A 14,402-nucleotide genomic window follows, 5' to 3' on the forward strand; every position below is an offset into this window, starting at 1 on the left:
AAAGAGAACCACAGGCCAATTTCACTAATGACCTTAGATGCAAAAATTCTCAATAAGATATCGTCAAACAGAATGCAGCAAATCATCAAGAAGATGATACACCATGATCAAGTGGGATCCATCCCAGAGATGTAGGAATGGTTCAACATGCATAAATCAATAAATGTAATACACCCCATTAACAGAGCTAAAGGCAAATGTCATATGATCATCTCAATAGATGCAGAAAAAGCTTTTGACAAAGTTCAGCACCCAGTGATGGTAAAAACTCTACAGAAAATTGGAATAGATGGTCTTTATCTCAATCTGATAAGCCAACATCATACTATATGGACAGAAACTGAAAGTTTTCACTCTAAAATCAGGAACAAGACATGGATGTCCACTGTCTCCACTCTTATTCAACACAGTCCTGGAAACTTTAGCTAGAGCAATTAGACAAGAGAAAGACATTAAAGGAATAAAGACAGGAAAGGAAGAAGTTAAACTTTATTTACAGATCTTTGAGATTTCTTTTCCACAATTACCTCTATGATATTCACTGACACAAAAATTTCTCTTCTACCTCTAAAAACTTGGCTTCTACTAAGAAAAATAAAAACAACATTGGCAAGATAATAAAAACTATAAGAAAATATAAGTATGTGCAAAAACCTTGGGAATATTTTTTCAACCTAAAGATATGTTGTTTTCTACTCCTCTCTGATAACAGTTCTAAAATCTAAAAATCTTACCTTTGGCATCTCGTAACAAAGACTGCCGACCAACACCTAGTAAGGTCTGTACCCCAGGAACACTCTGAGGAATCTCCTTATCTAGCAAAGGACCAATTCTCTCACAAATTTTAAGGAGGTAGTCTGGAGGAATGTGTGCATTGGCTGCTACCTAAAAAGCAAAAAATATAAGGAAAAAAATTTGGTTTAAAAGTAGGTCCTTTACTGAACTGTTCAGTCATGACGCAAAGCATAGTTTTAAAATACGAAGTCAGGAAAAACAAACCTTTATTTAAAACTTAATCAAATTTAAGAGAAACAGTCAAAAATAATCATTTAAATGACATAATACATTGAAATGGTATGACACTCTTACTTTTATATACCGTATCTTGATTAAAGTATTTTCTGAGTTGTTAATTTTAAGAAATATGAATTACCCAAGCACCAAAAGTAACCAAAATCAAAAAACACAAAGATGGAAAAACCCTGTATTAGTTGAGTTATTCAGTAATAATGAACTAATCAAAAATCTAAAGATCTAAATTCAATATGAAATAATACAAATGAAAGGGATTAACTGCACTAAATTCTCACTCAAGTCCTCTTACTTCTAACAGTATGTGTTTGTCCAATAAAGAGGAATTGTTATTCCTATACAAGGTAATTTGTTACCCAAAGGGTATTCAAGTAATGCTTTTATAAATACCAAATGAGATAACTTGATACAAGAGCTACGTGACCAAAATTCCCTAAAACACAACTAAGTTTCTGGACATGAGCAAATATACATGAATAGGAATTAGTTGATAAAACAACAAATCTTTTTTATTTAATCTAAACTAATAAATCTTTGATTTGTTTCATAAATACGTAAGTTTTAAAACAAGAGGAAACTAGAATATTGAAAGTCCTTAGCCAAAAAGAACATCTACACTCTCATGTTGACATAGGTCCTAAAATCATTCAGATAGAATGCTAATTTTATGTTTTATCATAAATATTCAAATGTCTACTATCACAAAAGGCATACATCAACAGGTTAAGAACAACAATGCAACATAAAATAATTCTGTAAGTCACCATGACAGAAGAAATTTCTGGTTTTGTTCATTACCATACTCCTAGCACTTAGAAAAGTGCTGAAATAAACCAGGAATGGATAATCATCTATGGAATACATCGATGAACCAATAAATGAATGAATGTAAAGCAAATTCTAACTGCAATAATGTTATCATAAGGAATCCTAGTGAAATAATCTCAGATTCTCTTCTCAGGGTATCTTGTTTGCCAGGGAAAAACAGTCAAAGAATTAATATATACATATACATTTTTCCACAATTCTGGGAATATATGATTCTATTATAAAAATTATTTCTCAAAAAGTTATTTCCTACCAATTATATTTTATATCCTGTAAAAAACAATTTTAATACACCAAAACAGGTAGAAACTAAACAATTGCCATGATGCCCAAGAACAACAAACAGATGATTTCAGACTTTCATCTACAAGGTTAAGCTTCTGAACTGAAGCAAAAGATTATGCAAATTCTTTCAATTATTTCTCATATTTTTAGTTTGGTTTTCTAAACAAATAATTATGTAAAAATATTTAAGTAATATATACAAATAATATTAAGGTCAAAGCAACTGACAGTTCAAATATTCCTTATTATCTACAAAAAGTGATCCTAAAATCCTACTTTATAATTCTTAACTTCCATTATTAGAGCATTTCCTAAGTATTTCCATATGCAAATATAGTTAGTACTGTAGCTAACTAAAATATACACAGCATTGCACACTAACTTTTATCACAGTTGTGTTTTTTTTTTTCTCCAACATTGTCTTGGATAAATCAGGCTTCTAGAGTTTTTTTTTATTTAATTTGGGGGGAGTTTTTTTTTGACACTGGATATTGCTATGTAGCCTCAAACTTGCAATTCTTCTATCTTCGACTCCCAGAGTGCTGGCATTACAGGTATGTCCCCACAACTACCTAAATTAGGCCTCTGATATAAATCATTACTTTTCAAATGCTATGTAAGGGACTTTACATAGGGTGAAAGTTGAAGTCTTTATTAACAACTTTGTTTGTTTCATCCTCTGACCAAGAGCTATTCACTAGTTATAAAACCTTAACTGCCCATCTTAGAAATGCAATGTACATAGAAATATATAATCCAGAAAATGAGAGTTCTCTAATTACAACTTTTAGATTTTCTTTATAGAAAATCTGACAGAATTATATCATAAACATATGTTTCCCAAATTATTTCACTCTACAGAAACAATGATGTCTGACTTTCAGCTTACTTATATAAAAATATTTGTTAGCCAGGCGTGGTGGCACATATAGGATTGCTCTGAGTTCAAGAATAGCCTGGGCTATGTAGGGAAACCTTGTCTTAAGAAAAAAAGAAGAAAGAAATGTTTGTCAACTCAATTATAATTCATAAACAAAATCATAAGTGGTTAAAATGAATCTATGTTCAGCAATTAAAATAAGGCCTATATATTCATAAATTCTCACTCGAATACCATAAATTATAAACAAATTTTATGAGTTTGATTTTTCCTCTCCATAATGTAAAATCACTTTCTAAGCAGTCCATTCAAAAATTCTTTCCTATAAAAAAATCAATAAAAATGTACAGTACTAGAGAAAAATATTCTTTTAAAATAGTATCAATAACAATTTTTTCAGTGAAAACATGTTAGATTCTCCATTACCCATTAACAGGTTTCCAGACTCTATCAGTGCTTGTACAATGATGTTTGTTCTACATCAAACTTTAGGTCTTATAAGTTGTAGTTAATGTTTGCTTTACTCCATTTTTGTTAACTAAAGTTGGAATTTTTTAAAGGCAATTTTATGTACCCTGAGTAGTTTTGAAGTTTTTTTTATAATTCCATATTTTAAAACACATACATATAACTATGCCCTTTTAAATATCCTACAAAATTCAGGCCTTAATATTATAAACCATTTTTTTCAATAAAGCACATTCTAATTTCAACCATTAAACATTTTTCTCCCTAATATAATGGTTGACTAACACCAAAGGAGAGATTTGATATCTACAGAAGAAAAACATCCTGTAAAGCTATTGGGCAGTGGTGTATGCCTGTAATCCAAGCTATATAGGAGGCTGAGACAGAAGGATCCCAAACTAGAAGTCAGCCTGGGAAACTTGGGGAAACATTATCTTAAAAATAAACAGTGAGTTAAAGTTGTAACTCCGTGCTACAGCATGTACCAAGTATGTATGAGGCTCTGTGTTCAATGCCAAGTATCTTAAAAAAATAAATAAATAAGGATTCTCTATAAACAAAGTTTAATGGCTAGTGTGGTGGCATGTACTTGTAATCCCATCACTCGGGAAGCTGAAGCAAGAGGATTACCACCGCGAAATTTGAGGTCAGCCTGGGATACACAGTAAATTCAAGGCCAACTACACCTGTACTACACAGCAAGACTCGATCTCAAAAAAAAAAAAAATAGAATAAGGAGGGGCAGTGGGGTTGAAGAGAGGAGAGGGAAATGGAAAAAAGAAATCAGAGCTAAGATATATCAAATACAGGTACAAATTCCCTATGATGAATGTGACCACTACGCATATCTAAATTGTACCAATAAACTCAATTATTAAAAGTAATAAAAAACAAAAACAAAGTTTAAGAATGCATCACAATTTATATATAGGCTCTATTATATAGGCTCTGTCTTAGCCTATATAATATCTCCCAGACATTAAACTATAGAATCTTTGAATAGGATTCTATTGCACGATCAACCTAACTCCCAAGTTTTACAGAAGGGCGAATAGTTTCAAAGAGAAGTGCAGGGCTTGTGATATAGCTCAGCAGCACAGTGCCTGCCTGGCAAGCACAAGGTCATGTGTTCAATCATCGTCACCAAAAGAAAAAAAAAAGAGAGAGGTGCAATCTGAGACTCTGGTCCACCATGTTTTTCTACTACTGTCATATAAAAGCAGTCACAAATTATAAAGCTAAAGAAAATTGACACAAAGACTACAAAAGGATGAAAACTATAAATTTGAATAAACTGAAAGAAAATTAAATGAACACTAAATTATAAACCTTTTCGATAAGAAGACTGACTGATCTAAAGCTCAATTCTCGCCAGGTTTGGTAGCATACCTACAATCCTAGGACTGGGGAGTCTAAAACAGAAGGATCACCAGGAATTTAAGGCTAGCCTGGGCTACATAGTGGTTACCATGAACTACAGAGTGACACCATGTCTCAGAAACAAAAACGAAAGCCAATCTAACAATAGAGTGCTGAATTTCAGAAGCAGAACAAGTGAGAAAACCAGAAAGCTCAGTGAGTTGATCCTACTCATCATAATTAGTTAAAAGAGATCCAGCTGGGCATTGACTCAAAGAAAAATGGTAACTTATCTCAGGAGGCCAGACCTACACCAAGAGATACTGGAAATACTAATTTTCAGATAGCAGTGGCATAATTGTTAATCCAGGCTTTTAGAAATAATAGCATCAAGCAAGTAAACCTAAAAACTATAGCACAAATCAGATGTTGTGGTGCATGCCTGTAACCCAGCACTCTGAGAGATTGAGGCACAAGGATGAAAAGTTTGAGCTCAGCCTGGGCAACTTAGTGGGTCTGCAGACCCTGTCTCAAAATAAAGAATTTAAAAAGAGTAGGGATTGTTGCTCAATGTGAATGTCTTATGGCAGTGGTGGTGAACCTATGGCACTACAGTGGACTGTTTGTATCATTGGAAGCTGAATTTAAAAGGTTTGCCATCAGTGCCACTGGAGATTCAATTCCCAGTACCATAAAAATTTTAAAAATGTAACAGAATATTGTGTATGTCCCCCAAATAAAATCATAGCTACAGAGGGAAAATGTAAACTCAAACTGAGATCATGTGCAGAAGAAGGAAAATGAAACACTGCCTAGTATTTTAAAGTTTTTCTGAAAAGGAGGCTAGAAGAAACACAAAAGCTAACAGAAAACAAAACAGATTTTGAAAAATAGAGCAAGGTAGGGAGAAGGGGGAGACAGAGCAGGGTAGGGAGAAGGGGGACGGAAGAGGAGTGAGGAATAGAGAAGAGTATAGTATAAATATAAACTAGGTATTTGAAAATCTGAACCCTTGGATTATTCAGGCTTTAAAACTTACTATCTATTACTCTTTTTTGGCAGTGTGATATAGTAAAAAACTTAGATTTGAATCTTTCCAGCATCTTCCCAGTTCTTTTTCTCTTGGGGGGGGGTGAGACAGGGTCTCACTATGTATTCCAGGCTGGCATCCAACTCACAACATTCATCCAGGCTGGGACTACAGGCATGTAACACCACACTGGGCTCTCCTCCAGTTTCTACTATGTGATCCTGGTCAAACATACTTAGGCACACTGAGCCTGAGCTTCTTCATATGAAAAACGCAAGTGACAATAAGTTAAAAAAAAAAAAAGAAAAAGGAAAAACTTATCCAGAATATCTCCCAATTCTAAAAGAAAAAATTACAAAATTCTCAGGTTGGGGATTTAGGTCAGTGTTAGGCTGCTTGGCTAGCATACACAAGGTCCTAGGTTCAAGCCCCAATACTACAATAGGAAAAGAATATAAATACTTGTACAAAAAATCCAAAATAAAACACAAAAACACTAACTATACTTTCTTTTATTCTTGATAATTTTCAATAAAATATAAATGTCTACATAATTGGATGTGATGGTGCACACCTGTAGTCCCAGCTACTCAGGAGGCTGAGGTGATATCACTAGAGTTCAGGAAACTTTGATACCAACCTGGGCAACAGGAAGCGATCCCATCTCAAAGTAATAATAAAAACAATATGCATATGAATGTCTACAGTAATATGATAATGTATCTTTACAATTTAGGTACTAGGGGTTAATATTTGCTGAAATAAAAGGAGAGGGGGTAAAATGCGCAAAAATGACAAGGAGAGACAGGTGTTTCTCTATAGATATACCACTAGTTAGCTGAATAGTAAAACTTCCTGCCACTTTCCTTTAAAAATAAGAATCATTATTCATAGAATTTTTTTTTCTTTTTATTAGTTTAAGATTTCCTCAAGGAAGAGATGGCCTGAGCAAACTCCTAGAGTTAAATCTTTTCTAGTTAAACTGGCTCAACAAAGTTGTAAAAGTACTATGACCCTGAAGGTAGATGATACTAAACCAAGGATAAGGAACCAACCCAAATTTTCTAAAAGTTGAGTAGAAAAAGTTCCAATGAAAGAATTTAGTACCAGCTAGCAAATTAAATAAGCCCATATATATATATATATATATATATATATATATATATATATATAGTTAGATACTCAGTATCTTCGTTTATAAAGTAAAAATTCCTACCTGTTTTACAAAGTTTCTGTGGTTATCAAATGAGTTCAATTTGAAAAATGTGCTTTATTAATTGTAAAAGCCTATGCAAATCAAATGGTTATTATTCTTTAAAATTAGGACTGAGGCCAAGCATGGTAGCACACACTCATAATCCCAGCACTTGGGAGGCTGAGGCAGCAGGATCCCCGCAAGTTAGAGGCCAGTCTGGGTTACATAGTAAATTCAAGACCAGCCTGAACTGCATAGCAAGACCCTGTCTCAAAAAAAAAAAAAAAAAAAAAAAAAAAAGAAATCAGACTAATATTCAGACGTGAAAAACATAAAATTTGGTAAGGTAAATTCAAAATTCATAGAATCTGAATTCTTACCTCCCTAACAGTAGTTCTCATGACTTTTATAAAACCACATTTGAATGGATGATACCAATTTTCTTATGATTAATGCTAATTCCCACAAAGGATTCTAATAATTGAAAGTGCGTTTCCTAGAGCCCAAGTATGCATAGAGAGCCAAGGATCAAGATATACAAATAGTTAAAAAAATATGTTTTAGAGAATACGAGTGTATGTGTGGCTCAAGCATGGCAGCAGTGAGGAACACTAGGTTCCAGATACTAACTGCTCTAGGCCATATTATCTATCAGTTACCGTGACAGTGCATACTTCTCTATAGGTTGAGGAGGACATACTTTTTGGTTTTCCATGATGTATAAATTCTTCCCAAGTATGGTTGTATATTCACATGGTAGTTAATAAATCATATATACATAAACTGCATCAGCACTCAAAGATTATTCTGCTAGCCGGGCGTGGTGGCACCAGCCTATAATCTCAGTACTTGGGAGGCTGAGGCAAGAGGATCATTGCAAGTTTTGAGACCAACCTGGACTACAAAGTGAGCACAAAACCAACCTGAACTGCCTAGCGAGATCCTGTCTCGAAAAGACAAAAAGAAAAAATTAAAAGAAGATCATTCTGCTGTTCTAATAAGCAACTTAAACCATTACTAGTAATTGGAGAACAATAGCTGAGTAAGAAAAGAATATGAAGTGTATCTGGATTTCCAATACAGTGGATTGAATTATATAACATGAAAACATTCTTAAATCTGAATGTTTTATATGCAGATGCAAATTCCTTATCATCAGAGACACACACAAATATTATATATATATATATATATAATTTTTCGTCTTTTTGAGACAGGGTCCTGCTATGCAGTTTAGGCTGGCCTAGGGCTCATTTTATAGCCCAGGCTGGTCTCAAACTTGCAAACAGTTCTCCTGACTCAGCCTCCCAAGTGCTGGATTTACAGGAGTGTCACCACACCTGGCAACATATATATTCTTTGTACAAAAATGAACTTTATTTTGCTATACGTGACTGAAAGAACAACTATTGTGAAAATAAGGAGATACACTGTGATACCTACTAATGTTATCCCAGCAACCTGCTGTGGAGTTCTATATCAATTTCACTACACTGTCTCAATTGGATTTGTTCTGTCTTGTTATATTTTACTACCTTCAAAATAGTGAAAAAAAAAAGAAAGTAAAAGAAAAAAAATAATGAACATATAATCTCAATAATAGGATTTTTGGGAAATGACATTACATTAATTCAAGTCTTTTGTATCTAAAATGATGGTTAATACAACCTATGTAACACCAAAGGCAAGCATAACTAGTGCTTTCAATTCTATGAATGAAAAATGCTGAAAAAAATGTAAAAATACACCCACAACTAAAGATAACTATATTTTTGTTTCAGTCTTATGATAGGAATCCTTTTAAAATGTGTCAAAATCTTTTCTCCTTTTTTTTGAGACAGAGTCTCACTATGTAGTTCAGAGTAGCCTTGAATGCAGTAGGTACCCCAGGATGGCCTCAAACTCACAGCAATCCTCCTGTCTCAGCCTCTCAAAGTGCTGAAATCACAGGTGTGTACCACCATACCCAGCTAAAATGTTGCAAAAATCTTATGCTATGGCTTATAACAAGCTTCTACATCATTCTTTCAGTATATAAAATTTAAATATTAATAAGAACTGTTCATTTAAACTTGTGCTGCTGCAACCCATTACTCTCTGTGGTCCCTGGTAGAGTTCCAAGAAGGAAGTAATAAAATAACCAACAAAGTCAATAGGGCAACCACAAATGAAAGGACGTCTGTCTGCATTATCTACCTAAATATAAATTGCAAAAGGCAAAACTATTATGTTGTCAATAATAATAAACTAGCAAGCAGAAAATACCCAAATCAAACTTGAAAAACAATCATCATGACTTCTCTATCATTACAAAAAGTCCTGAAAATTTAATTCAGAATTTCATTTTGAATTACTACAACCAAAAACTACAATTCAGGTCAGGCATGGTGGCACACGCCCGTAATTCCAGCAATTGGGAGGCTGAGGCAGAAGGATCACCAAAAGTTCAAGGCCAGCCTGGGGTATATAAGTGAGTTCAAGGCCATCCTGCACTACAGAGCAAGACTCTGTTTCAACAAAAAAGAAAAACAAAACAAACAAACAAAAATATAATTCAATATAAACTGTCTTCATATCATTGTGCAGACATGTTTAAAGGCATCTCAGAACAACATGTCAATACTTGCCTGCCAGCAGCTTTAACAAAAACGTACTTTCTCTTGTGTACCAAGTAAAATAAATCACATAATCATTTAAGAAAAAACAGAAAATTTCTAGAACAGATGACAGCAAAAGTAGTGATGAATGAAGTATCGAAGACATTCAATTTACCCTTAATATTCTTCTGGATAGAATAAGTTAAACAGGACAATCAATTTATAGTATACACACACACACACACACACACAATACATAAAGCAAATATCTTGTACTTTGTAAATTTTTTTCACTCTCTTAATGGTAACTTTTGATGATCAAAAAGGTTTGACTTATCCTTTTGCTTTCTTTCCATGGTAAGTGCTTTATGGTTGGGTCTCCTTTATTGAATTTGTGCTATTAAAACGTCACTAATTTAAGAAAATGACACCTGGCTTGGCAGTACATAACTGTAATCCCAACACTTGGGAGGCAGAGGCAGGAGGATCACTGAGTTTGAAGCTAGCCTGGGACACAAAGTGAATTCAAGGCCAGTCTGAATTGCATACTGAAATCCTCTCTCAAAAAGACAAAAAAAAAACCTAGTATGTCTTGAAAACTTGGGTTTGATATAGAAAACAAAAACCTAAGTGAATGATATAAAAATTGAATTAAAAATATATTTTATCTAAACTATATATAATTTTCAAACAACTAAAGAAATTCTGTGTATTTAACTTTTTTTTACATATATAAGGTCTATACATATACTTCAGCAGTAGAGCTTTTGCCTAGCATGCACATGATCCTGAATCAATACCCAGTACTGGAAGAAAAGTATATGGAAATATAAAAACAAAAACTAATCAGTAAATACAAAAATAAAAAGTTAAAATCAAGCTTATTTAAGGATACAAAAGGATTCAGAATTTAAAAACTGGTTAAAAGTTAAATCTCATTAAAATGAAAAAAGAGCTATTTAAATTTACAAGGAGTATTCACACCTAAGAAAATAAAAAAAAGGTCCAAACAAAACAACAAAAATCTCACAGTAAACCAGGTGTGATACATGCCTATAATTCCAGCAATCAAAAGGCTGAGGCAGAGGGATTGCTCAGGCCAGAATGGGCATAGTGAGTTCAAGGCCAGGCTGAACTACATAGGGAAATCGTGTCTCAAAAAAAAAAAAAAAATCTCACACTAAGTTCCTACATGTTGACATTATACACTAGTACAACGCACTGGAGAACAATCTGACAACATACGACAAAAGCTATTATAAATTGATGAGGCCCTTTGAGTTGAGAAATCCACTTTAGGAAATAAAGTCCATGAAAGTTAAGTCTCCAGGTAGAGGGCACAATAAGATCATCTAAGTAGGTAAAGATCTCAGTAAAAAAAAAAAAAAAAAAAAAAAAAAACCACTTAGTGAGAAGTTAGGATAAAATTATACATCTTAAATACAACTGAACTTTTTCTTACTATTAAAATAACGATGACTATTGAAACTCATTAGTAAATACATATAAAAGTATTGTCAGAAAAATATAAAGCATAAAATGGACAGATTATAATTATTTGAAAATTTGTCTTTACAACAAGAAAAACATCTAGCGAACTGTTTATTTTATGGTGAGAACTTTTTAATTACTTTAATGCTTCATCAAGTTAGTTTAAAAAACAATTTTTCCATTAAAGTATCCTTTTACAGTTTGCTTAAAAATGGTCTGCCTGCATGAACATATAGGCTGATAAGAACAAATGGAAACAAAAGCATTTTCGGTATACTTCAGTATTAAAACTACTTTCAAAACCATATTAATTCAGTGTTAAGACATATTAGCAGAGGCAAAGAAGCCAGGTCCATCAAAAAGTCTGACTACAAATTAAATAAGCTGATAATACAGTTTTTCAAAAATAATTTTTTCCATCTGAAAAATTACCATTAATAGTACACATAGCCAAGTTTACCCTTATAAATGCTCTCATACCATTTTTTGTGATTTGTAAAAATATAAGAAAAACACTTGGTCAGTACATTTGATAATAATTAACATTGGCTCGGTGTTATAATACACAAAGAGAAATAATAAAATGAACACCAAACCAATTTAAATACTCACTGCAAGCAAATTTTAAATCATTTTGTTTATATGTAGTCTACCATACTCCTCCAACTTTCTTTAACTTTGTCCGATTTTCATTTGACCTTATTTGAAGATAGATGATTTAGATTTTAGTATTATCAACCTTTTCTTCTTTCATTACGGTACAATTCACTGTGCCTGTGACTAACACAAGAGAACCTCCTACTCAAAATAAAAAGGCCCACCTTTTTATCAATGTTGAACAGTGGGTGCATTTACATTATAAATTATATTTTCAAGAGAAACAACAGTCTTTCCATTTGCTTTGGTCTTTTACTAAAGTATATTCTATTTTAAAAGAGGCCCATTGTCTCCTAGTAAAATCGTGTTTATCAGTTCTCAAAAAGGTTATAATTTATAGTTTCTATTTCATTAAATGCTTCTGTCCAAATGCGATTCACTCATGATTAATAAACTGTTTTCTAAAATATGAAATATTAAACGATATGGTTTTATTCGATAGAGTAGTTCATTATCTAAAACTGGCAAATATGGAATTCACTCGATGTTCCTTATTAGTTTTAATTGTGTCGTTTTTCCCAGTCCATGGTCAGTCAACTCCCCTGCTGAGCCCGTTCTCCCCCCTTCAAAAAAAAAAAAAGGAAAAAAAAAACGCGGTGGGGGGGGGGAACCAAGCCTAGTCTCAGTTCCCGTATTTCAAGCCAGGACCAACCAGAAAAGAGTTTTCTTCCACTAATCCGGAACTCAGGGCTGTTACAGACGCTGCCATTGGCCAGCGTCAATCCTTGGTACGTGCCCCAAGATAACCCCCAGATTTCTCTCCCTTTTCCCCCTACAATGGGCCTTCCTCGATGTTTGCATCATACTCATAATCCACAGTACCGCACTTCTGATAATAAACCTACATTCTTCAAAGTTTTAGGCTGGAAACAAGCTAGGCCAAGGAGGAGGGCAAGGTACCCTTTCTCCAACTCGCGGGAAGGGGGAAGGGACAGTCATTCTCCAGCTCCGCACCAAGCTCAGGAGCCTTGCAGACTGAGTGCTGTGGTGCGGGGCCCGAGTTAGAGGTTCAAGGTGGGGGAGGGAGTAGAGAAAGAGTTGGTTTAAGTTGAAATGAAAACTTTACTCACCAGATCCTCGAAGCTTCTTCGGTGCTCTTTCCCCTCCCAGTCCAAGCGGCGCGGAATCAGCTGGGGGCCGAAGGAAAAGGGGGGGGGGGGCAATGATGTAGGTGAAGCCTCTGCTCCCATGAATGGGACCCACTTAGGGTCCAGGTCCTCGACCCTTTGCAGTCTTTATTTTTCTTGTCCCAACAGCAATTGCCTCAGAGCTTATCGAGTTGAGAGGAGGCTAAAGGGGAGGATATCCTTAAAAACTGCCTCCCATAAACATAAAGAGGGGGTGAATTAAGAGCCTAGCGTCATTCACCCCTTTTGAGAGAAGAAATCGGTTCACCCGAGTGACAACAGCTATGGGTGACCGGATCAAAGCCACCTTCCCAACCCCTGCCCTCCACCCTAGATTTTCCCTCCCCTTCCTCCAATCTCACCCCGGTTCTCCCCACCCCTTCCCAAAGGGGTTCCGTACCTGATGCTCCTCGAGCTCCTGCACTAGCACCTGAGTAGAAGGGAAACATGGATGAGGAGCAGCTCCGACCGTCAACCCATTCCTCCTTCCCCAATTTGAACCCAGTCGCTGACTGTAGGACTAGTCAGGGCCGGCCTTTCCTTCACCCTCAAGAACTGGTAACCCCGCAGTCCTTATTTCCCCCACTGGGACCGTTCCCCAGGACTCCCAGGTCTCTTCCCCCTCACCTGAGCGGATTTGTTGCAGGGTCCGGACTGCAAGAACCTAGCGATCAGGTAATACAGCTCTGAGGAAGAGGAGGGAAATGAGGTTGAGAGGGACGCATAGAAGAGAAATAGAAGCTTTTTCAAAAGACATTGACAGCTGTGGCACTAAGCCCCCATCCCCTTATCTCCGGGACACAGCTACCCACCGGCTTCTATCTGGGTAGGTGCCGCCGCCATCCTTTTCCCAAGGGGGTTTGGGCTTTGCTCTAGAGGGGCTGACGGGGGCGGGTTGGGGCGCTGCTTCTATTGTGGTGAAGCCCCCATGTCTGGAAGTCTCGCTGCTTCCGCCACACTCCTCGTCCCAGTTTCGGTCTCCCTCGGATTCATCGCATCACGTTTCGACCCATAGATATTCTAGCCCAGGAGCTGAAGAGGCGGAGGAGGAAGGAGAGTGAGAGAGAGAAGAGGAGGGAGGAGTCCAAGTCACAGAGGGGTGGGCGGGGGCAAAGGGGGTGGAGAGAGGGGAAGGTAAAAGCGGTGAAACAGCCTTGCACGGCTCGCTGTTTGCCGCCAGGGGCACTAACACAGTTTGCTGGCTTCTGGTCTCCGCGGGGGAATACAGTTGCCTAGCTACGGTTCTGGGAAGGAGGAGGCGGTCTAACTGGTGGTGGACGCTCTAGCAACCGCCATAGAACTCTGTGGTGGTGTTGGCTTCCCAGAGCTCCGAAGTGGCTTGCCCTTCCTGTGGCTGTTTCCGGTAGAGGACCCTTCCTTCTGGGGTGATCTGGAGAAATCTGTGAAGGGCTGACTTGACTCTACTGCTTCCTTCAAGCATCAAAAAGCTATT

At 36.0% G+C, this 14,402-nt stretch overlaps 1 protein-coding gene across 3 annotated transcripts in view; it reads right to left on the bottom strand.

The window, feature by feature from the left end:
* Brwd3 (bromodomain and WD repeat domain containing 3) overlaps window positions 1-14,013 on the bottom strand; it is a 182,893-nt gene extending 168,880 nt beyond the window's left edge. For all 3 annotated transcript variants that reach the window (XM_063246134.1, XM_063246133.1, XM_063246135.1), the window contains exons 1-5: window positions 13,762-14,013; window positions 13,577-13,635; window positions 13,350-13,379; window positions 12,893-12,952; window positions 735-885 (exon numbers count right to left, since the gene is read on the bottom strand). In XM_063246134.1, the coding sequence (XP_063102204.1) occupies window positions 735-885; window positions 12,893-12,952; window positions 13,350-13,379; window positions 13,577-13,635; window positions 13,762-13,792 (331 nt within the window). In that variant the 5' untranslated portion in view covers window positions 13,793-14,013. The remainder of the gene's footprint in view (window positions 1-734; window positions 886-12,892; window positions 12,953-13,349; window positions 13,380-13,576; window positions 13,636-13,761) is intronic.
* Window positions 14,014-14,402: the final 389 nt, after the last annotated feature.

Source organism: Cavia porcellus, unplaced genomic scaffold, assembly GCF_034190915.1.
Source record: "Cavia porcellus strain 051 isolate PalLab524CR breed Dunkin Hartley unplaced genomic scaffold, mCavPor4.1 scaffold_3, whole genome shotgun sequence".
NCBI lineage: Eukaryota > Metazoa > Chordata > Mammalia > Rodentia > Caviidae > Cavia > Cavia porcellus.